Source organism: Sesamum indicum, linkage group LG4 (genome assembly GCF_000512975.1).
Source record: "Sesamum indicum cultivar Zhongzhi No. 13 linkage group LG4, S_indicum_v1.0, whole genome shotgun sequence".
Classification (NCBI taxonomy): domain Eukaryota; kingdom Viridiplantae; phylum Streptophyta; class Magnoliopsida; order Lamiales; family Pedaliaceae; genus Sesamum; species Sesamum indicum.
Genome location: NC_026148.1, coordinates 8474693 through 8497712, shown reverse-complemented (window position 1 = coordinate 8497712; position 23020 = coordinate 8474693). Strand labels below are relative to the sequence as shown.

General features: G+C 38.2%; 6 protein-coding genes across 18 annotated transcripts; 4 read left to right on the top strand and 2 right to left on the bottom strand.

Annotated features, from left to right (window-relative positions):
• On the top strand, positions 489–6735 carry LOC105160253 (transcription factor TGA2.2). 10 transcript variants are annotated; one of them, XM_020693590.1, is made up of 10 exons: positions 845–964; positions 1334–1537; positions 1619–1813; positions 2039–2104; positions 2181–2240; positions 3381–3458; positions 3548–3599; positions 4840–5111; positions 5836–6081; positions 6174–6735. In XM_020693590.1, exons 3-10 carry the CDS (start codon positions 1748–1750, stop codon positions 6318–6320), a joined length of 987 nt encoding a protein of 328 aa, XP_020549249.1. In that variant the 5' UTR covers positions 845–964; positions 1334–1537; positions 1619–1747; the 3' UTR covers positions 6321–6735. The 10 variants fall into 10 exon arrangements, with proteins under 10 accessions (XP_011075852.1, XP_020549250.1, XP_011075851.1 ...); XM_020693589.1 differs by lacking the exon at positions 845–964 and adding an exon at positions 973–1170; XM_011077550.2 differs by lacking the exons at positions 845–964; positions 1334–1537 and adding an exon at positions 489–679 and having other exon boundaries at positions 1624–1813.
• Positions 7185–9342, top strand: LOC105160251 (F-box protein At5g07610-like). 2 transcript variants are annotated; one of them, XM_011077546.2, is made up of 2 exons: positions 7185–7229; positions 7974–9342. In XM_011077546.2, exon 2 carries the CDS (start codon positions 8023–8025, stop codon positions 9127–9129), a length of 1107 nt encoding a protein of 368 aa, XP_011075848.1. In that variant the 5' UTR covers positions 7185–7229; positions 7974–8022; the 3' UTR covers positions 9130–9342. The 2 variants fall into 2 exon arrangements, with proteins under 2 accessions (XP_011075848.1, XP_011075847.1); XM_011077545.2 differs by having other exon boundaries at positions 7200–7329.
• Positions 8711–12492, bottom strand: LOC105160252 (probable ribonuclease P/MRP protein subunit POP5). The gene is made up of 4 exons (XM_011077547.2): positions 12365–12492; positions 11813–12000; positions 11545–11682; positions 8711–10955 (listed from the first exon to the last, which is right to left on the bottom strand). The coding sequence occupies exons 2-4, from the start codon at positions 11988–11990 to the stop codon at positions 10807–10809; spliced, it is 465 nt and encodes a 154-aa protein (XP_011075849.1). The 5' UTR covers positions 11991–12000; positions 12365–12492; the 3' UTR covers positions 8711–10806.
• Positions 14282–15580, top strand: LOC105160250. The gene has a single exon (XM_020693103.1). The coding sequence runs from the start codon at positions 14320–14322 to the stop codon at positions 14755–14757; it is 438 nt and encodes a 145-aa protein (XP_020548762.1). The 5' UTR covers positions 14282–14319; the 3' UTR covers positions 14758–15580.
• LOC105160249 (thaumatin-like protein 1) lies at positions 16400–19005 on the top strand. 2 transcript variants are annotated; one of them, XM_020693102.1, is made up of 5 exons: positions 16400–16647; positions 16747–16796; positions 17097–17862; positions 17960–18224; positions 18350–19005. In XM_020693102.1, exons 3-5 carry the CDS (start codon positions 17388–17390, stop codon positions 18501–18503), a joined length of 894 nt encoding a protein of 297 aa, XP_020548761.1. In that variant the 5' UTR covers positions 16400–16647; positions 16747–16796; positions 17097–17387; the 3' UTR covers positions 18504–19005. The 2 variants fall into 2 exon arrangements, with proteins under 2 accessions (XP_020548761.1, XP_011075843.1); XM_011077541.2 differs by having other exon boundaries at positions 16400–16796.
• Positions 18914–22929, bottom strand: LOC105160248 (DNA-binding protein BIN4). Of its 2 annotated transcripts, none has more exons than XM_011077540.2 (12): positions 22741–22929; positions 21917–22211; positions 21715–21779; positions 21174–21426; positions 20991–21037; positions 20861–20914; positions 20292–20409; positions 19918–19964; positions 19775–19801; positions 19557–19632; positions 19307–19434; positions 18914–19231 (listed from the first exon to the last, which is right to left on the bottom strand). In XM_011077540.2, exons 1-12 carry the CDS (start codon positions 22786–22788, stop codon positions 19133–19135), a joined length of 1257 nt encoding a protein of 418 aa, XP_011075842.1. In that variant the 5' UTR covers positions 22789–22929; the 3' UTR covers positions 18914–19132. The 2 variants fall into 2 exon arrangements, with proteins under 2 accessions (XP_011075842.1, XP_011075840.1); XM_011077538.2 differs by having other exon boundaries at positions 18916–19231; positions 21174–21432; positions 22741–22928.

The following is a 23020-nucleotide window of genomic DNA, read 5'->3' as shown; positions in this document are numbered from 1 at the left end:
GAAAGGAAAATGGATAAGTACAAAGTGCAAATTGTTTGATATCATCATTCTGATGACAATTTCTTCTCCAAAAAAAAGAAAAAGATCATTCTGATGACAATTGTACGCTAATGGAATAATGTTGTTGTTTTTCTGTATTTTCTTTTCCTAATAAGGAATCACAAGACCATCCATGTTGGATTAAGTATGCCTAATCTTGACTCACTGATTTGAGACTGCTCGGCCATCAAAAAGCTTGACTTTCAAGATTTTGAGAATAAAAATCTTATATGATTTTGCAATTTTTTCTTTCAAGTTTGAAGAAATAGATTTGCCATTGGGATTGGGATGGATGAATGAGTTTGTAGAGTCATTTACTCCAATGTTACAATCATATGTCCGAATGTAATTAAACTCAGCCTCCGGTATTCATTGTGCTTGTGCACTTCCATAAAGCTTTCCCTATTGGAAGCAAATCGATTTGAATTTGTGTGGTAGAAATATTACCCCAAGACCAACACAACATAAAGTGTTTTGAATTTATGTTGTAGAAATTATGAGATATAGTTTCTTTGAATCTTTTGAAACGGAAAAAAACAAAAGAAGAAAAGGGGAAAAAGGCCAAAAATTTAATCCTACATTGAAGAACAAATTGAACTATTTCTCACTCTCTCTGCGCTCGAGCTTTCACACTACCCAGGTACTCTCTCTCTCTCTCTCTCTTGCGCTACTTCCTTTCTTTCTTTCTTGCCTTTTTTAGCGTAAAACCCATGGGAAGCCTCATGGAAACTTCCAACCTCAAATAAAAAGAGAAGTCGACAAAGGAAAATAGACGCAAAGTCAAAAGCGGGTGGTAAATTTCTCTCTCAACTACACTTCTACTTCTCTTCATCTCATTCTTCCTCTTTCTTTTTCCCGAGGGAGGAAATACGTGATATTTGTCAAAAAAATCTTCGAATTTCGGGGACCCATATGAGAAAGAGAGGTAAAGTTTGAATTTTTCAACGTTCTGGACATGGGTGTTTTTCGGAGTTTGCTGCTGGGATTCGATTAATGTGTTCTGTTTTCTGGTGGGATCAACGGAAATGATTTGCAAGTGAAGAAAAGAAGTGAATATTGATTGAGCTCGTTTGTTATGTGTTTTGAAGAAGATAGTTGTGTGATGGAAATGTGAATGTCGAGTGAGATCTAGTAATTCTTCTCTTTTTTGGCGTGTTTCTTACGTGTCTGTGTGTATGTGTTCATTCTTTCAAGTGTTATCTTTTAAGTTTCCATCCGCCGGTGGTGGAATAATATAAAGATGCAAGAAAATTTTTAATTAACTTGAGACTAAGTTGAAATTTCGGGTTGCCAGTACTTGTTTCGGTGGTTCTTGGTTGACAAGATGGTGGATTGTATGGTTTAGCAGCTGAAGTATTCAAAGTTGATTTTGCCTTGATAAAGGATAAATGTTCATCGTCAAAAGCAATCAACAAATACTAGATGCCAACGAGGGCTGTACTTGAACTCAGTTTAAGCTTTTGGAGAATGCTTCATCATCTCACACTTGCGCCATGATGTCTGTAATTTTCTCTAGAACTGTTCATTCTGGAAAAGATTGCTTATTCAGTCATCGGATGCCTTTTTTCTTTTTTGGCAGAGTAGTTTTCCGCAGTTTGGATCCTTTTTCGGTGACACTGGAATATGATTGCCACCTTTATTAGAAGAGTAAATGCATGTAATTGTTATAGTTTGAAGCATTAGCCTTGGAGATTCCGGAGCGTCCAAAATGGCAGATGCCAGCCCAAGGACAGATACTTCTACTGATGCAGACACGGAAGATAAGAATTTGAGGGTAAGGATCAAAATGATGCAATATGCTGAAATCTTTTCTATTTTCATTTTTTGGGTGTATGTATATGATACAATATGCAGTACACATGGTCACATATTTTGATTTGACACAAGATGCCTGCTTTTTTATTTTCTGCACAATTTTGCCGAGTGCTAACTTTGTTCAAGCAGATAAAAATCCTGTATGTGGTGATTAACTTAATGATGGCGTCTGTTCAATTTGCAGTTTCAGAACAATCAATTACAGGCTATAGTTGCTTCTGATGGTAGTGATAAGTCCAGAGATCAAAAGGTTATTTAACTCTCAATTGCATATGAATGAACTTTTTGTTTTAATACTGGTGTATGATTTAAACAACCTCCTGCAGACTCTCCGTAGGCTTGCTCAAAATCGTGAAGCTGCCAGAAAAAGCCGCTTGAGAAAAAAAGTATGTTTCTCGTTGTATGTACTAGTTATCAGCATTTGTGTGTCAAGTGATATTCACAATTAGTTGATGTGCACCGATATTTAGTTGCACCTCTAGGTAGTTTTCACAATTTGAATTAATATGCATTAGAATAGTGGATATTCTATCCAAATAGAGATGATTTTCACTCCTATAATAATTTAAGTTTTGATAATGAATGTTGGTCCAATTATCCTGCTTAAGTTCTATAGTAATATCTATAGAAATCTTTAGTTGTCTCATATGTAATATGAAGCTAAGAGAACTGCTCTTTTGGTTTGTAAGGTGTGTAGCTGTAGATGTTTGTTTTTCTAGCACATGGTATTTGTTGGTTTTATATGTTAGTGACTGAAGGATGGACTGGGAGATATGGGTTAATGTATTGCATATTTAACTGATTGGATAAGATCCAAAAACATAAATGAGATGACTATTTTACGTCATAAAAGATTCTACAACCTACCAACCGGCCTTTAGCGGAACTTTTTTTCTTTTGACTGCCTAGGACTGTGAAGCCAACCTCCAAATTTCCCAACCCAACTGCCACCACCTCAGCCCTAACATGGGTTGCACCCACAACCCATCTCTCATTGCCACTGTTACCGCTGGTACTGCCACAGGCCAAAAATAATTATTGTTTACAATACTGATTTGCTAGAGAAAGAACATCGGAAAGTATGTATGGGTTGTACTCTAGGGGCAGAGTGGGTTTGCACTATCAAAATGAGTTGTTAATTGGTTCAATGCTTCCAAAACAATAAGCTTTACCATGAGGAAAACCCATGCCCATGTAACTTAATTACAGAACTCGGTTTCGTTTGAGCAACAAACTTATTAAGGCAGAGCCCTTATTTGGCAGATTGGTGGGAGCATAGCAAAAAATCTTCTTATCATAAAGGACAAAGGCCAACATGTTAGATTTTACCACTGCTTTGTTACACGTGCTCCTTTACTGCATGCATAAGTCTATATTTTCCTATGTTGATCTTTGTGCATGAATGAGTTCTAGTTACATTTGTTTGTTCCAGTATGATTCTCGGGAGTCTCATTCTAATATATTGTTGTATTCCATGCACCAACAATATAGTTATCTTACTTTTTCCTCCTATATTTGGAGTCTAGGCCTATGTTCAACAGCTAGAAAGCAGCAGAATGAAATTGACACAACTTGAGCAAGAGCTCCAACGAGCTAGACAGCAGGTTCTACTCCGTGTTCTTATCAACACTATTTTACAAATATGCACTTCCTGTTAAAGTCTGTTTAGTGACTGCATTTTTCTTTTCTGAAGGGAATATTTATTTCAAGTTCAGGAGATCAATCTCAATCAATTGGAGGAAATGGTATGATATCTTACTTTAACTACCTGATTCTGGTTCTCATATAGTAAGTTTTTTATCCATAGTGGTAGATTTGTGCTTTTTACCATCAGTTATTGGTTTTTATTGCTGAAGAAGATATATTCATAACTATTTATATTTTAAATGGTTGGGACTACACATCTGCTGTAATAATTAAAGAAAAGCAGAAAATGAATTGAGATTGGAGTTGGAAGGTTAAGATTGCTAGATCTTAGGATGTGGAAAGGCTACTGGCTTTGAGGAGGTGAAGTAATTCAAATGCCAAAACTGAAGGGTGCTGGTTGGACTCTAAATTGAATTTGCAAACAGCACATTTCAAGTTTCTGCTCCTCTTTTTTTAGCTTAATGTAATGGAATGCCAAAATTTTGGTGGACTACAAAAGCTCTATGGATTTGCTTCTACTTAGCTGTATGTTTGAACATGACCTGACTTCATCCTGCATCCATGATTCTCATTGGAGTGGAAGGTTGAGAATATGTGATGAGATTGTAGTATTTCATGGGTTAAAATAGTGAGTGGGGCAAAGTGCTCTGAACCCCCAGCAACCAGTTCGTCATAGTATTGTTCTACTAGTTTTAATAAGTAAAACATAAGCCATTGAGGTGGAGATACAATTTAAATGACATGAAAGAAACTAAACCTGTGGCTTTTTAACAAGAAATTTAATGCAAAAATGACATCCAAGCTTCCATACTTTATAGTATGGAAGGGTGTGGATTGTGAAGCCTCCAGCCATTTCTTGGTGAGCCAAAATCACTAGCGGAGGTTTGCATGCTGGTGATCTTACTTCTACCCTACTTTATCTTTTCCATGAAGAGCTCAGCTACAAGGAGGTTTTGAAGAAATGCATTTGAATGGGGAAAAATGAAAAGAAGTGTCATGGTTAATTATGCTCGACTCACCCACTGTAATATGAGCGCATTTGTACTGCGTGGTGAGAATTAAACTGACAAGAATATGGAGGCAAGTATTCAATAAAATTGTCTTGGTTTGACGCACCATTTCCCTCTTTTAAATGGTTTTGGATTTCGTTTGTTTGGTTCTTGGCCTGTGGCTCCCAGTGCAGACGTGGTGCCTTATATGCCGATTAGGGTGCTTTTTTCCATTAGTTAAAAAGATCGTTTTTGGGCAACTTGGACTTTAGTGTACTTTTGACCAAAAATTCTGTTTCAGCGCCTTGACTTCCATGAAAATATCCCCTGGTAAATCCCATATTTCTAGGTGCCTTGGCCTTTGATGTTGAATATGCACGGTGGCTCGAGGAGCACAACCGGCGGATTAATGAGCTCAGAGGTGCTGTCAATTCACATGCTGGCGATGGTGAACTTCGCATTATTGTGGAGGGCATTGTGGCACATTACGATGACATATTTAGGATAAAAGGAGATGCTGCAAAGGCTGACGTCTTTCACATTTTGTCAGGCATGTGGAAAACGCCTGCCGAAAGATGCTTCCTCTGGCTTGGTGGGTTTCGCTCATCTGAACTTCTTAAGGTAAGTCACATCTATTACTTGAACTTTCCTCCACATTTATACTCCATCGTTCCCAGGATCCTCATTAAACAGGAATTCATGTTGATTTGTTCCTTTCTAAGTGCCAAGGCGTATTATTGTTTTGGTTCAGATCTGCAGCCATTATTTTTTCAGTGTTTTTGTTTTTACCCATCCATAACTTTTTCTTGGGATTTCTGTATTCCTTATTCATAGAGAGACAAAAACTTTCTGTGTGAATCTTTTCTCATACTTGATCTAAGAGGAAGTCATAGAAGAGCAAACAAAGAAATATACCTTACTCCTTCTGTCCTTCAACGCCTGAGTTGTTAGAGGATAATAACAAGAGATATCATTTGGTAAAAACAGTAAACTAATCTTAATCTAGAAGAATTGCAAATTAGCTAGTCGGTTTATATTCTTTTCTTGTTAGTGTATTATGGTAGCAAAGTGAGCCAGATAAAGGGTTCTGGCCCACTTAAAGATCAAAACTCTTCCTCTTTACCTTTCTGCCATGTGTTACTCCATACAATTCTCTCTTTTACCCTTCCTTCCACCCCGAAGGAAGAAAACAACTTCTCATGCAGGCAGATATAAATTGCCTGTATGGCTTCATACGAAATGCCATTCCTATGTTCCGAGTCCATAAAGCTCGAGTACTTTCTTGTTATTTTGGCCATTATCTGAGGGTCATGTTCGGTTAATGTTTGGACATTACTGGTTGCAGCTCCTTATAAATCAGTTAGAGCCACTGACGGAGCAGCAGTTGTTGGCCATCAACAACTTGCAACAGTCATCTCAACAGGCAGAAGATGCGTTGTCGCAGGGAATGGAAGCTTTGCAACAGTCCTTGGCTGAGACATTAGCTGGTTCTCTTGGCCCATCGAGTTCATCTGGAAATGTGGCCAACTATATGGGTCAAATGGCAATGGCAATGGGAAAGTTGGGAACTCTTGAGGGCTTCATTCGTCAGGTAATCTAGTGCTTGATTTGATATGCATAAGATATAGGATAGATTGTTGTATGTGTGAAGATAATTTCCCAACAATACTTGTCGATTTTCAGGCTGACAATTTGCGACAGCAGACTCTCCAACAGATGCACCGCATACTAACAACCCGACAATCAGCGCGTGCTCTGCTTGCCATCAGCGACTACTTCTCTCGTCTTCGAGCCCTTAGCTCGCTGTGGCTTGCGCGCCCTCGTGAATAACATAATCTCTCTCTCTCTCTCTCTCTTAATTCTAGTATGTGGGATCTTGTCTTAGCGATGATGAGATATTCAACTGAGTTTGTGTTGTTTAGCATTAAAGTATGGAGGCGGCAAAGTTAAGACACTGGCGGCTGGAACTACTCATGGTAGCATCTGAGTGCAGTATATGTTCCAACAATCCAAATGCAGATATACATACGCCTCTCCTCTTGACTGCTTGTATAATTAATGTTCCCCCATGTTTGGTGTAATTTATAGCTCTGAGTTTAGATTGTAACTTTGTAAGTGATTGTTTGACAGTCTAGTGTTTTACTCTTTTTTTTTTTTATTATTTATATATAAAATACAACAAGTGGTTGACTGTACTCCCGACAAAAGAAAGGAAGAAAAAATTGCTACTTTGTTGCAGTCTAAATCAGCTTTGATGCCATCTACGTATTTTTAAGTGGATTTTGTTTGTATGATGATGAGATAAATGATCATATTACAATTATGATTTAGATGGAATTCAAACGCCAGATATGACGACTATATATAGCACAAGATCCAGACATATTTCATTTCCTGTGAATTTAGAAAAAAGATAGAAATAGATTTTTATTGAAACGTGATAATTATTGAGGAGGAATTCACCTTTACACTACATTTTGATTACAACTACTTTGTATTGTTAGAGAGTGAAAAAGAGACGGCTGTTCTTCAGAATATCTCAAACTATGGGCGCCGACGGCCCCTTCCTAATCATATATCAATCATCAATCAATACATTTCAACCCATTCATCTTCATTTCACTACAATTCAACCTCTGCTGCATTTTCTTTCTCTTTGTTTTTGTCTTTGAATTGTTAGCTATTGGCGGGCGCCCCATCTACCGGCATCTACCGAGTCGATTCTCGCCGCTGACGCCTGTATGCTGCCTACACTTATTCATCCTACACCTCATCTGTATCGCTATCTTGTGTTATCTCATACAGCTCGCTATTAGACATATGTTATCGCATAATTGGGGTGTGTGCAATCCTTTATGCGTAATTCTGCTGTTTCAGATCTATTACTGTGTGCGACTTTTTTCTGGTGTCTGCACTTGTTCATTTTTGTGGTTTCTAAGTTTTGATTCAGATACATAGAGCCTTTCTTCTTTTCTTTTTTTGCATTTTCAGTTGTTGATTACAATGTTTCATTAATTCTTTCAAGTTTTACTTATGCATCCATCTGACTTTTATTGTTGATGATCAGAATATTTCACTCACCGACGGCCTTAGCTACAACTTAAAATGTGAAATCTACATATTTTGACTTGGGAATGCTTGTACTTCAATTCTTGATTAGCTGGATTACCAAACGTATCTATGGGTTTCTGTTGTCAACTTCTATATCAAAGCAGAAATTTTTCCATAATTTATTTCCTCGTTTTTCTTGATTCATTTAGTTAATACAGTTATATTCAGGAAATTATATTTAAGTACCATGACTGGCTGCCTGTGAAGTGAATTCTTGTGGACCATATGCCCATATTGACTGATATCCATGTTCTCTTTCTCTGTTGGTTCATTTTGTTTGTTGAATATTCGTCATCGCCAATTGCTTTAAAAAGTTCTCTGTATATCGATTTTCTAAATCTGATCCCTTTGTGTTAAAATCATCAATTACAGGTATCTTCTGTGTAGGATTGCACTGCAGTATAATCCCACAATTCTGCAGATGATGATCGCCGACAGTGAAGATTTGTTGACTGAGATCCTCCTCTGGCTGCCAGCAAAATCCCTGGTCAGATTCAAACTGGTATGCAAAAGGTGGCTTTCTTTAATCTCCAGTCATCATTTTTCTCGTCAACACACTCTGCACCACTGCCGGCGCTACCAACATTCTACACCAGAACCATCCCTCCTCCTCTGCCTTGCAGAGACATCAGACTATCTTTACCTGCAATGCAACTTCCACCCTGAAAAATGGGTACCGTATCATTTCTGTCCTACTCTTTTTGAGCCGACAATCCGGAGCTTTTCAAATGGTTTGTTCTTGCTCCAATGCCGTAATGACAAGAATCCCCTGGAAGATTGCCATATTTATAATCCCACAACTAAGCTTTCCAGAAGGATTTTACTCCGCCAGGACAACAAGTACAGATGTGTTTTGGGGCTCAACTTGGCATTTGATCCTTTAAAATCACTTCATTACAAGATCATTTGCATTTGGGCTACCACGAGGAGATCATCTAGTTTGTGGCGGAGTCGGTGGCGTCGTTGTCAGGTTGAGGTCTATGAGTCGGAAACTAGCACTTGGAAGCTTTGTGGAGAACCATTTTTGGCTCCACCATATGTGCATTTTGATCACGGGATATATTGGGAAGGCGGGATTCATTGGCGTGGGATCTTTTTTGATCTTCATGAGAGTACTATTAGAGAACATCCGGGGGTTATGCTTCCAGAGGACACCAGAAGAGAGAATTTCATCGACCACTATGTAGAATCCAATGGCTATCTGCATTATATTGCCCATTTTCGGGAAGAGAAATCGGTAATGGTCTTCGAACTGCAAAATGGTTACTCTCAGTGGTCATTAAGGTATCATATTCATCTTGAAAGAGCTACTGGGCCAGTTTCCGTACTGAGTATCATTAGGAGAGACAGTGAAGAAGATAGCACGTTAGTTCTTCATGAGCCGAGCAAGATTATGGCTTACAAGTTTCAAGACAGGAGTGTCAAGGAGCTTATCAATTTCAAAGGGGAGCCCTTTTACCAGGAGAGTGGTATTCAATTTGCGTCTCAGTCAACTTTTCAATTCATTGGGACTCTAGCTACTGCTTGATTGTTATTCTCGGTGGTTGATTCTTCTTGAGATTGTCTCAAAATTTCAATTGGGTGGAGACCATTATCTTATCTGAATGAATCTTGAGTGGAATCCATAATCAGCATCTAAGCTGTTTGCAGTATATTGTATCCTTGTTCTTATTATGACAATAGCTTGTGGAATGACAACTCTTTGGCTGTACCTAATCCAAGGTCAGTAAGACTTCTTATTTGTTGTGTTCCATGACAGTTGCGTAAGCTTTAATATATTTATATACCTTGTTTTGATTTATTTGGAACACATTGGTGGCAATGATGCCACCCCTTCTTTGTTTGTATAACCTTCTCGTGAAACTCCATTAGGTAATTAGGACGATATTCTTTGCAAAATGAGTTCTCGCTCTTCCTCAGTGAGAGGCAGGATGACATTCAAATCGGTAAGCAAACACTGGCTCTCCCTTATCTCCGCTCCTCAGTTCTCTCGTCTCCACACTCTATGCCACCTCAAACTCCAACCCTCTCTCATTCTCCACATGCGTGCCTCACAGTTCTTTTACTTTCATCCACTCCTCGATGGTGCAAAGATGATCCCTTGTCATTTCACTATACCTAATCCCAAAATCTTGAGTTCTTGCAATGGGTTGCTGTCGCTGCAATCTGATTAACCCCAGAAGGATTACTATGTTTACAACTCCACCACTAAGCAATCCAAAAAATTCAATCTTACTAATAATGACCAAAAGTACACCAATGTTCTGGGGCTCAACTTAGCGTTTGATCCTTCAAATCACCTCATTACAAGATTGTTTGTGTTGGGGGTGCTGAGAGGTGTCCTTCAAGTGCTTTACAATATTGTCAGATCGAGGTTTACAACTCAAAGACTCAATCTTGGAAACTCTGTTTAGAGGCATTTATAGCTTATATAACAACGCAGTTCTCTCATGGAGTAAACTGGAACAATGCGATTCACTTGGAAAACCTTCTTTTTACCCATATGTACTTCGATCTTGATAAAAATATCATCGGAAGGTTACCTTATGTCCAAACTTCCTGCCCCGAGCGTGGTGAAGGCACAGCTTGTCATATCCACCTCCAAGAGCCAAATGGACATTGGCACCATTTTATGATAATGTTGGAACTTGGAGACAAATCAACAGCGGAAACTCTCAGTGGATTCTTTGCAGTGGTTGTTGAAGTACCACGACGGATTTTGATGGTTCCGAGGTATGTTTCATATATTGAGTTTCTTATAGATTTGGTCTTCCACGTCCCCGGAAAAATAACGGCTTACAAGTTTCTCGATAGGAGTTTTGAGCAGCTTGTTGATTTGACAAGCCAAACGTTTTACCAGGTAGATGCCCTGCAATTTGATTCTCGAGATGTTTATCAGTTTGGTGAAAGTCTGGCTCCCGTTTGATTAATGTAATTGCATAACAGCATGTTTTATCATTATCCATTAAGGGATATCACGAGTATATATGTTTTCCATCTGCAACAATATGCAGCGAAAAATTCCTTGCCTCTTTCCTCTTGGGTACAAAATCAATCCCAATTACCACAACCGAAAGGGTGGACATTAACACTACATAGAGTAATACCAAAGAAATGTGGCCAGAAAATGTTCAAAGAAAAGTAAATAATGTAATGCAAAAGTACTATTGCTAAACCTCCCATTCATCAAACTGTACACTTAGTATTAGTGCTCCAACGCTTTGATCTTCTCGATGCAATTTTGCATGCGCTGGTGGGCATCGGCTGGGAGGCGTTCCCCAGCCAATAGTTTGTGCTGTTCAAACTTTGACTCATCACACTTCAGAGCAGCTTGTTTGCAGGCCTTGATACTTCCTAACAGAGATTAAATCAGATGAGATAAGATTCTTCTCTTCCAAAACGTATAATGCAGGTAAATGTAGCAGAATGCACCTAGGACGTACCTCTCAGACCATGTTGCTGGTCATCTAATTTTCAGGATCACATACTAATCAGTTTATTTGAAATCCAATTATAAGATTTATGAGTAAAAGTATTTTCCCTGTCAACTTTAGGAGTTAAAATCTTGTCTCAGCCAGTAACTTCTTTAGCTACAAAGACCATCTGAATCATATGAACATTCAAAGAAAAGTCTGAGGAAGTTACTCCTCTGACACTCAGGATAAGTGGTTACGTCTGAACTCTCCGATCGTGAAATTAACAGGAGATATATGATATGCAGCAAGTTCTTTTTCCCCACTTTATTAGCCAGGTTAACCATCATATTAAACATGAGAAAAGACTGAGGCCTAATATCTCATGAACACCATGTTGCTATCACAATAATCATAGTATGTGGAACTTGCAATTTAATTACGGCACAAGGACAACCTAGATTCAAAGCTCTTATAACAAACCGATCAGTATACCATAGAAAAAGAACCAATGGAGTTATATGACTTACCACTAAGGTCAAGAAGGTTGAAAACCACAGGACAGTTTCCTATACTCCTAACCATGGTAATTGCAGCCCATACTTTTTGATACTCCTCTCTTGAAGTTCTAAATATGCAGACTTTTGTTATTGGGTTCACATACTTTACTGCAAAACCAAAAAAAAAAAAAAAAAAATCAAGGATAGAGATGATGAATGATGAAGCTGCATGCCAATATATTATTGCAACAACAACTGACAGATAACGTGATAGAAGCTCATAATGTAACCATCTCACCTTGAAACGAATTTGTAGATGAGGCTAGACCACATTCCCCAAAGTTTGTGAGAATGCTATCTTTGATGGCTTTAGATAAATTGAATTGGGTGATTATAATGGGTTCATCCAGCGAAAAATCTTTATTAGGATCCACAAAAACCTCCATCACCAGGTATCTATTCTTAAAGCCTACCATGGTGTTTCACCTTCATGCATTAGGCCGAATGTTAACTTCACATAAGAAGCAACAGAAATCTCATTCTACACATGATTCAGAAACTGATACATTGACCCAACCAACCAAAATCTTAATGTTACTGCATCATCGTAAATCCTCAGAAACCCGAGCAAAAAATCAAATCAAACACCTCGTTACTTCAACGAGTTGTCATACGGCACTTGCATTTATGGGCATTCATCCTCGGATTTCGTAAAAGTATCCGAACAATCCACACAATGAAACCAAAAAACGTATAGAATTCATAACTTAAATGAGCTGAGAACGAAATCATCAATTTAGCTGAAAAATCCCAAAAAAATATATAAGGGACAAGGATTAAGGAAGGGTACCCAAGAATCCTGACTGGCGTAGAGAAACAGCGGCGACGGAGAAGGCGAATGGATAACGCTGGTGCAGCTCGTTTGTTTGTTTCACAGAGGGTTTAACCAAATATTTGTGTGTGTCTAGACTCTAAAAGTCCTGATAGATATAATGACAAAAACACCCATGAAATAATTGGGCCGTTTCAGACTGGCCCATAGTAGAGGAGATAGGCCCAATAACAACATTTTAGGTGAACCAGAACAAACAATTGTCATGCTCATGTCTGAAGCTTTTTAGTCAACATTAATTTTCAACTAAGAAATTATTATATGCAGTAATGCTCCAATTTCACTTCTATTTGGACTATAATGCTCATTGTCATTCATGCTACTATTATGAAAAATTGCAATTTGCCCCTTGGGTTTGTTCAATTTTTCATTTTATTGCCTATAATAAAAGATAAGAGATGATTAAAAATTGTATGTTAATTGAGGCATTAGAATAATTTGAAAGACTTTCAATTCAGATACAAATTAGAGGTAAACTGTGATATTATAGGGGCAAAATATGAAAATACGTGTCAGTTGAGGGGGGTGAAAGTGCAATTTTGTCGCTATTTTAAGTGTTTGTGAGGTCTAGCAGACTAGCACATAAGAATAGGATCGCCTCTTTCCTCTATAAATACCCCCACCTCTCTCTCAATTTTCGCCCCTTTTGTTATTCACTGCATAGTTTGCTTGTACGTTAGAGCGAGCGCGCGCGAGAGAGGGAAAGGTGCAGCTGTTGGTTGCTGTTTTTCTCCTTTTTCCACTGTGTAAGTTCTGTTTATTTGAATACTCTGTTTTTCTTTCAATTTGTTGGAGTATCTGTAATTAATTTTAGTTTGTCTGTTGCTGCCGGAGAGACGGATGTTTCTGTTATGTGTTAGTGTTTCCCGTTTGTTGCGCGGAACCTTTGTAGCTGTTATTTTGTAAAGCTTTGATTTTTATGGGTGATCTGATTATCGTTTTTTTTTTTTTTTTTGGGTATTATGGGTGAATAGTGAAAATTGAAGTTTACCCGAAAATTAGTGTAATTGAGTGAGAGCGAGGTTATTGGTTTCTTTTACACGCACACATTATATATATATAAGTTCATGTATGTAATATGAGAAGGCCACAGCCGGGATTTTTCAATTATTGTATTAAAGTTCTCTTTTTTATGTCAAGCAAAATCTGTATAGGTTTTATTTTTCATGTGGAGCAGTATTCATGAATAAAACCAGAAGATCTGTTGTGAATGACTAGTCGCTATATCAAGATTTCTTAAATAAATTTATAGAAATGTACTGATAAAATTTTCTTTTTATATCTTTTCATGCATCTACATAAGATAGAAAATTCTTCAAGCTCGTACCTTGTGTCACCCTCCAATTTTATAAATGTATGGTTACTTTTCATGGGGGCTATCTTCACATGGTTCTATAATTTCCTTTATTTTTAATTTATTGATTTTGTAAGCAAAATTCAGTATTGCTTTGAGATAATGGTCCAAGACAGTTTTGTAGTCTGCACATGCTGATACTGAGATCCCACGTATGGGAATCTGCCTGGTCTGCCTTCAAGCATCTTACTTAGCATCGTCAAAGTTCCATGTTTTAGTACTTTATAAGTCATGACATTTAGAGAGGATCTTGTCAAAGTGGAAACCAGGGGGATGATGAATGGGGTGAAGCGTGAAAAAAATGCCCCTTGTCTCACTGCTTAAACTTTCATTTTTCAAACTCAAATCATATATTTGCCATCCGACCTTCATATTGGTAAGCTATTGCTGCGTCATTTCATCAAAGACAACTCCTTCCGCATCTAAAATGAACAGTAGTCTCTGAGCTTCTCCCTTCAAACTTAATAATACTCCTCTTGTTTTGGGTCTGCAGAACATCTAGTCCACAAGTCGGGAGTGTGGGATTCTTTGAAGGGTTAACATTTGTTATACAGAAGGAATGGAGGTATTTGGTAAATCTGTGGTAGCTGTCTCTACCAATATTATTTATTTGTCAAGTATACTTGGACAAGATGGGCCTAACCCTGTTCACAAGTGTGATTGGAAATGTGAAAACGAACATGTGTGTGGGAACATGTATCGCTGCAAGCTAACTGGACTTACCCACATTTGTGACAAAAACTGTAACCAGAGAATTCTATATGATAACCATAGCTCTCTCTGCAGAGTGAGCGAACAGATTTTCCCTCTAACACCAGTTGAGCAACAGGCTGTGAAAGGTGTCCGGAGGAAGCTCGACGCTGAGAATTGCCCAACTGAGAGCTGTGCTTTTAAGCGCAGAAGGGATGCTCAGTATCACCCTTCACCATTTGAGAGGTCATTTACAGCTGTTGGTCCCATCTGCAGCCCGATTGGCGATGGCATGGATATGAGCTAGATTATAACTTCTAATTTCACACGTCTTTGTCCTTTTTCCCTTGATTTTGCTTTTTCCTAGGCTATGTTCAGGACTGAAGAACTCATTGAGTACCTCAGTGGCGGACCTGAGTGTCTAGCCCTTGTGTAGGCAACTTTATGTTTAACTTTCCTTTCTTTGAGTTGTAGCTCTGGCAATGTCATAAGACTCATAACTCCTAGGAAGTTTATGATGGAATATCCTGTGAACTTATTGTGAAGCTCAAGTTGCATTTGGCTGCATTTCGTAGCTTGAAGTATGACTAGACAACGTTATATTAGGACACTGAGGTTTTCAATTTGATAGTGTACTGCTAACTGTGATTCCTCCTTGACTACTTTATTCGCTTTTGTTTCTTTTCTTTCTAATCTCTTGAGTGTTATTTATTCTTTATAACCTTATTACCTTAATGAAAGCTAAGGCATCCTGCAGGTTCATTTGAAGGAAGTGTATGAAATGTCATTCAGTGGCTTGTTCTGATTTGTATGTACATCTTAGCTATAAAATTATCACTCTTTCTTTGAGAGGCTTACTTTCACTTGATAGAAGAATGTTTCATTCATCGGTTCCAGAGGAACAATGACCTTGTTATTTCGTGACAGCCTATCCTGATTTACCTTTGCTTGATTTTCTATTGTCCTGCAGGTTGAGGAGGAAGAACTTAATTTTATGTTTGATTTTTGCTTTATGTCTTTTCAGTTTTATGTTCTTTTCAGATTTCTTTAACCTGTGTTCCTAAAGTTATTCATTTTTGCAGGAGCTGAAGCATATTCCATTCAGGAGAGTTTCAAATATAATTTGCTTGTACTAATGGATAATTCAATAGTGGTAATTTGTTCTGGATCTTGGGGTAGCTTCTAAAAGCATGTCTTTTTACATGCAGGGAAAAAGTAGCTCATCCAGCAGTTGCAGCTCTGGCATGCGCCACACAATGCCATTGACTTGATATTTCCAGTGTTTTTGGTTCATTGGAGACTTTAACAGACAGTAAGAGTTGAGTCACTCCCCAGGCCTGACTTCTGACATTCCAGGTTTTTGGTGACAAGTATTGCTGGATCTCTCCTGGTTGAGTGTGTATCTCTGCCTGATGGCTAAGACACCCTTCAGCTCTCCATAGTCGTAATGATTTTTTCTCCATTTCAGCTTTGCTCTTTGCTTAGCCATGAATGGGATCTTATGCATATGTTTGCCTAAATCTCACCCATTAGCTCTAATATTTCTGTGAATGGGAGCTTGAACATAGGTGCTGTCCGTGTCTGATCTTCATGTTTTCTCTGAAGTCATCTGTTGTGATGTTTCTTTGATTCAGACAATTTAAAGTAAGAGATTGTTGTGTAGCTTCTGGAACTGAGTAATGATGATGTTGATTGTACTCACAGCCTAATTGTCCATAGCGGAACAACTGCGACAAGACCAGTTTGCAACTTGTACTTATTTTGTTGATGAAGTGCCATTACATTGTAGATATCCAGTATCATGTTTGACTCTGACAACCCATTCAAGTTTGTGACTTGTACTCTATACTCTACCCTGCATGTGCTGGAATTAATGTTTCCTTCCAACTTGCGCATTTTTGCATTGACCGTTATGGCCTCACATGAGTTTTAAAGCAAGCAGCATTGTTTAATCTTGCAGGTTGTTGGCAGTATTAAAACTACTAGGGAAGTTGTTGGTTCTCGCTATCTTTATCTGTAACTGATTAAATGTTTATTCTTTTCTCTAGTAGCTCTCTTTGTATTGCTTTTAGTGTGGACTGGCTTTCCACGGTCATTATTACTTTTTCAACTGGCGGATGGGCTGAATTTAATGCAGAGAGTGATTTGTAATGTCTTCCTCATGGTTCGATGTTATTGAATTGTTGAAGATAATAAGGTGCGTCAACAGGACAGAAAATTTGTTCGTTGAAGGTGATGGAGTTGGTGGAAACCAACCTCTACACTATCTAAAAGATTAATTAGTTTCAATTCCCAGGAGAGAGAGGGTTGGCTTGGAAGCGTCCTGTTTCGAAACACTACACACAGGTTGTTCCCCATCTTGAGGTTTAAATTAACTAACAAGGCCACAGACAAAAATTTGTTTCCCAAAAAAAGTAGAACCCAACAAACAGAATGAATCAAGATATTATTTAGACAAATACGTGGCTCCAAAATCACACAAGATGTAGACATAGCAAACAAGCAGAAGATAGGTGTCCTGAGTTCTTTGAAATTTGCATTGCCTTAAAAAACGGTTTCCAATAAATCTTTTACTAGGAATCTTAAGTGGGCTTTTTCATTAGGTATTATTCTTTATGCACCTCACGTCATTGATTCAATCCCTAGAGTTCGAGATGAACGATGATGATAAGGGTTGCCATCGATTCTGCAATAAGGGTTATTTTAATCTCTCAAATCCCACTTTTGATCGACAACCGGTATACGCAGCCGCCAAAGAAAGGAATTGCTTCTCATTGAGGCCATCCCAGATGAAAGAAATGCTAAACCCTAATCCATGATCTTGCGGCTGATGAATTCTGCAAAGCAACTTGGCACTTTGGAGTTGTCGAAATTCCATCCCCAATTGAATTCCGCCGCAATGTACAAATATGAAGCCAGCCTTGTTGCCCTCTACCCATGGCATCTTGGAGGCTTTTCATTTCTTTGATTGTCATTTCCTTCTCTACCAACTCCATTGCTTCCACATTCATCATTACCAACAATTGTCCTTTCGCAATATGGCCCGGAACGTTAGCTGGTGCAGGTACACCACAACTTCCAGCAACAGGGTTCCAATTGGATTCTGGCCAAAGTATCACAATTCCCACGGTTCCTGGATGGTCTGGTCGGATCTGGGCTAGGACCGGATGCACATTCAACACAATGGGCGTTGGCTCATGTGTAACTGGAGACTGTGGTGGGAAGCTGCAATGTGATGGCATTGGTGCAACACCACCAGCATCACTCTTTGAGATAACTCTTGGAACTGGAGACCAGAAAGATTTCTACGATGTTAGCATCGTTGATGGCTACAATCTGCCACTAGTTGCTGCACCAAGAGGAGTTTACGGTGAATGCAACGCCACTGGCTGTGTAGCAGATATCAACATGGGTAATAAACAAATTATCTAGGTTCTAGCACTATAAAATGAAACTTGGTTAGTTTTTTTTTGTGGTTATATATAATAATATGTGCCGAAAACAAACAGGTTGCCCTAAGGAGCTCCAGGTGATAGGCAGTGATGAAAGGGAAGGGGGAGTTGTGGCGTGCAAGAGTGCATGTGAAGCGTTCGGACTAGATCAGTATTGCTGCAGTGGGGAGTTTGCTAACCCGACAACATGTAGGCCATCTTTCTATTCAGGAATCTTCAAGAATGCCTGCCCAAGAGCTTATAGCTATGCATTTGATGATGGAACCAGCACTTTCACTTGCAAGGCCTCTGAGTATGATATAATATTTTGCCCCAATAGTGGGTAATGTCTCAGATCTCAATCTCTTGCTTCTCTCTTCTTGTGGTAATATGGTGCAAGGTCATCACAGTTCCTGCATTCCAATTCATGACAATTATGAAGTTAATGAAATCAATTACATTATGCAGGATGAGGAGAATAGATGGTGGATTACAGGCTCCAGAAGTCGGAGAAAGCCGAAGTGGGAAGACAGCGGCAACTGCTTCATCTTCAACCATCCTATTACCCTTTCCAGTGTCAATCTTTGTTCTCCTCTTTACTCTGTATTTGTGGCATACCTGATACATTTTAACACCCTTGTTCTTGCAAAGTGGTACAGCAAGAGAGATCACAATGCAATCAACCAGAGGAATCTATTTATCAAGACAAGAGAAAGGAAAATTGTCGTTACTCCCAAGAACATGCTGCACAATAAGAATGTATGGGCAAGGAGTGCAAGGGTGATTGAAACTATTGAAAGAATATATCACCTGTATTTTCAAAACTTCATATAATAATATAATTGAATTCTTTAACATGTCATTCTTCTGCTAGACATCTGAAAGCTAGGATGTAACATATGAAAGCATCCCCATAGCAATAAGAATATGAATTTCCCAAGGGAATTGCGTAAAAATTTCATTCTCAGAATAGTTGCATAATGAAAGAAACTAGTCAAGCTCTCATGTAACTAACATTTCAATATAAAAGGTGTAGCAATTATACTTTTATTTCCATAAAGGAGTCAATAGCACAAAACTTTTCTGTTTCCCTAAAGCTAAATTTTACAAGAAATACAAATTAAGCAGCCTCTACTGATATTCCTGTTGCAAGTCACCATTGTGTAAGCAGCACAAATAGGTGCAGCGAGGGAAATTAATAAAATAACAGAAACTAGAACGGAAGTATCAGTGTTGTAGATAATTTGTTTCTCATTTCTTGGTTTTGCTTTTTTTAGAAACTTGAGGCTTCTTTTTCACTTTCTTGGGCGGCTTTCCACTTGCAGACTTTCCCTTTTTCCTTGCCGCACCCTGTGTCAAGACTTCAATCACAAGAGACCCACAACAAAAAGTTCACAATAGAGTAATAAAGGAAGATACACATACCAATGTTTTGTCAGGTTTTCTTTTGGATTTTCCATCAGGTTGCTCCTCAGCAGCCTCATGTTGATCGGCTTGAGCAATCGACTTTTCGTTTTCATCTTCTGAATCAAATGGAAATCCATCCAACGTTCCTGGTCATGCAGAACACATTAATTAAAGAATGGCGCACGCATCTTTCCAGCAATAAAGCTTAAACTGAAGATCATATAATAACAGCATATGCACTATAATGAGACTTGAGTTGATTCCTTACCTTCAACCATAGTTTCAGCCTCAAAAACATTAGATTGTGGTTTCAACTGAATGTAGTCATTCATAATCGCCTCTATCTGATCAGGGATCATAAAAATGACAAATTAACTATACATATAACAGAACCAACTCAACCACACTTTTATTTTATTTGAGCCATCCGTGGTAGGAAGACAAGTAACAACAAACAGATTTTAATTTCTTGGGGCATGTACAAACCTTTGCTTCTGATTGACCAAAGCTTACCTGAAGACAAGAGATATGTTAAAAGAGTCAGAGTGGAAAAGAATGGGAACATTAATACACAAAGAAAAGTTTAAGAGGGATAGGTGGTGGGAAGCAGTCAATGATGGATGCAATACCACACAGAATGTCCTTGATGGAATTATGGTAGTTTTGTATATGGTTCCTGGAATAAAAATTGCATTGATCAGATCAGATAAACAGTTGAATAAAACCTGTCAAACCAGCCAATAGGGTAATATATCCTAACAAAAAAGCTCTGTGATTCTGAAATGGGAAACTAGTGAGGCTAAATTTATATATTAGAGTGCTGGACAAGAATTGTGCTTTTGTTTCTTTGCAGAGAAAGCTGATTCAAAGATAAAATCCAAACTGAGATTGTCTACCTAAGAGGTATACGTCCCTGTCAATCAAGAGTCAATTGACTAAGATTGCAAATAAAACAGATAACAAAAAAAAAAACAGCAGAAAGAATTGGGAAGAGTGCACATGCCTTTCAAATCCAAGAACATCTCATGATTTTTGGAGGGATCATCTGAAACTACTATCCGTCCAACAGAACCCACATCACCACTCAAATCAATGGAATCACCTTCACACTCGACAAGTGCCTGCAAAACAATAGAGGCACACATAGCATCAATCTATTGCTCAGGAAAATACTAAAGCAGGAACTGGAAGTACGGCACTTAACAAACACCTTACAACACATGTGAACTCTAATTTCTCATTGATCATGTTACACTGTGAAGTTCGGAAAAACAAAGGAAAACATGAAGCAGCAGTACACAAACTTCTGAATACTAGAACCAATACTAACATTAGTCCTCAATGGTACTCAATTGATTGAGATATCAGCAAAGATTATAGTGTTCCGCGTGTAATCCAAACCTATACAGATGATATTGATTTATGACAGAAACTAGTAAATGGGCACAGATGGAAAATCATTCGAATGATTCATGGCCATCTTATTTTAAAACTGGAGGCATTACAATGCAATCTGGAAATTAAGGCAATTCCCACATAAATTAGCATGTTAGTAAATCACAGTTAGCTAACCTTTGAACGCTGAACTTTCTCCGAAAGCAACAATGGCAACCTTGAAGAGGATCCCTGCATTAGTAGATTAACAGTATTTTACCTAACCATGACTTCTCATAAACTTTACTTGGCTATTACAGCTTCTGACCTGTAGCCCAGGATGCTTCCTAGAGCTGTCTTCCTTCACATCATTCTCTGGATTATGAAGATGAAAAAGAATTTAAATAGAGGATCAACATATTTTTAAGACTCAGAAGATGCATAGGAAAGTTCTATCTTCCTTTCCAGATGTTTGCAGAAATATCAGGACCCAACAATTTAAGCTTCTTACCTCCATTTATACTGATGTTAGTATTCTTGTTCTTTGAGGTTTTCTCATCTTCTTTTTCCAGCTTTTTCAAGACTCGGTTCATTGGAGGTTCTCCATCATGGTCAAGGAGAATATTATCAACTTCTCTTATGTTTTTTATGGCAATATCTTCTTCATTTGCAGATAACTCTCCCTTTGACGCTTTATCATTGTTGACAGGCTGTGTATCCGGTGAAGACTCAGAATCCGAGGACAATGACCAAATGGAATGGCTCTGTTCCTATCCAAGAAACACATATTAGCAATGAGCAATGACATTCCCGTGACATAATGAGAGGAAATAAAATATTTAACCACTTATAAGACATGATGACACTTCAAAGTACAAATATCAAGTTTATCTCAATCACAATGAATCATGTATCATGACCAACTTAAGAAGATGAACCCAATAACATGTCCAATTCTCAAGTTGTAATGAGGATCAAGCTTAAGCATAGTTACAGAACAATTAAGCAACTTCTATTAATGCACAAAAAGATGTAAAGAAAAAGCTTCTTACATGAGACTTTCCAAGCTTCTGAGTTCCACTTATCATATTGGTGTCTTTTCCTTTGGCCCTCTTTCCTGCATAATTATTAAGGTGAATAATTCCTTTCAAGAATTCCTCTGGACTCAATTGTTCTATTCTTGGATTTCAGGGATAAACATGATAATCTTAGAGGATATCAATACACAGATGTAACTGTAAATTAAAAAGATACCTTCTCTTTCACTCTCATCCTTGCTTTGCCTCTTCCTCTCTGGTGTCGGCTTTACTTTATCATTTTTCTTGGGCGACTTCCCTTTGCCATTTTTCTTGGGCGACTTCCCTTTGACAGGCTTATTAACCACAGCTTCTGTCATATAATCTTTATCGTTAATATCTGAGTCCTGCTTTGCTTCTTTCTTAAACAACTTACTGAGGTTGATGTCATCCTCATCATCACTAATTGCTGGACTGCCATCCAATGGTGATTCGGATCCAGATGACAGTTCTATGGCAGATAAAGTTGGCGGCTAGTAAACCAATACTTACCATCAGCACCAAAAATTAATCAAGAAATATATAAGGATATGTAAATTCCATCGAAACTGGACATGTTAACACCTCAGTACAGACAAAAAGCAAAGGCAGCTTCAGCATTGTGAAAACATCCATGGCATTCAGAAAACACGGTTTAATTAGATTATTCAATACCGAGGAAGCTCAAGTTTCAACATAAGAGCTTCTTAATTTGATAAATGAAGAACATAATATGAAACCACCCAACTCTAGTTGAACGCTTATAACCTGGGTTACGTTTCTCGTAATCATTGAAAAACTTAGCCACGCGTATACACACATACACATTATTATAAGAAGAGGAAACATGCAATCATCCGGTTTAGCATGGCTGAATAATCTAATTAATGCAGCACAAAAACGAGACCGCGTAGATTGATAAAATTAGGAACAGAAGATCCAACTATTGCATTTAACTGCAAGTTCAAAATACTAAATTGCTTGATTCTGGTATATCTTGCAGTAAATAGGAGGGAAAAATACATGGAAAGAGCGCAACCAATCTGGAGATTCTTCTCTGGAATCGCTCATTTGAGCTCTAGCTGAGTAAGAAAAACGAAAACCCTAATGCTGAAAAAGGATAGCACCTTGCTCCAGTGGAGTTGCTGGGTTTAACAACAACGAGCAAAGAAAGGAGAAACACACTTTTTGACGGGAGAAGTAAAAGGGGAAAAGTATGGGGGAGGCAAACGAAATTAAATAAAATTGGCACTTTTACATATCTATCCCTGTAAACTTTGAAATTGCCAACTTTTAAATATTT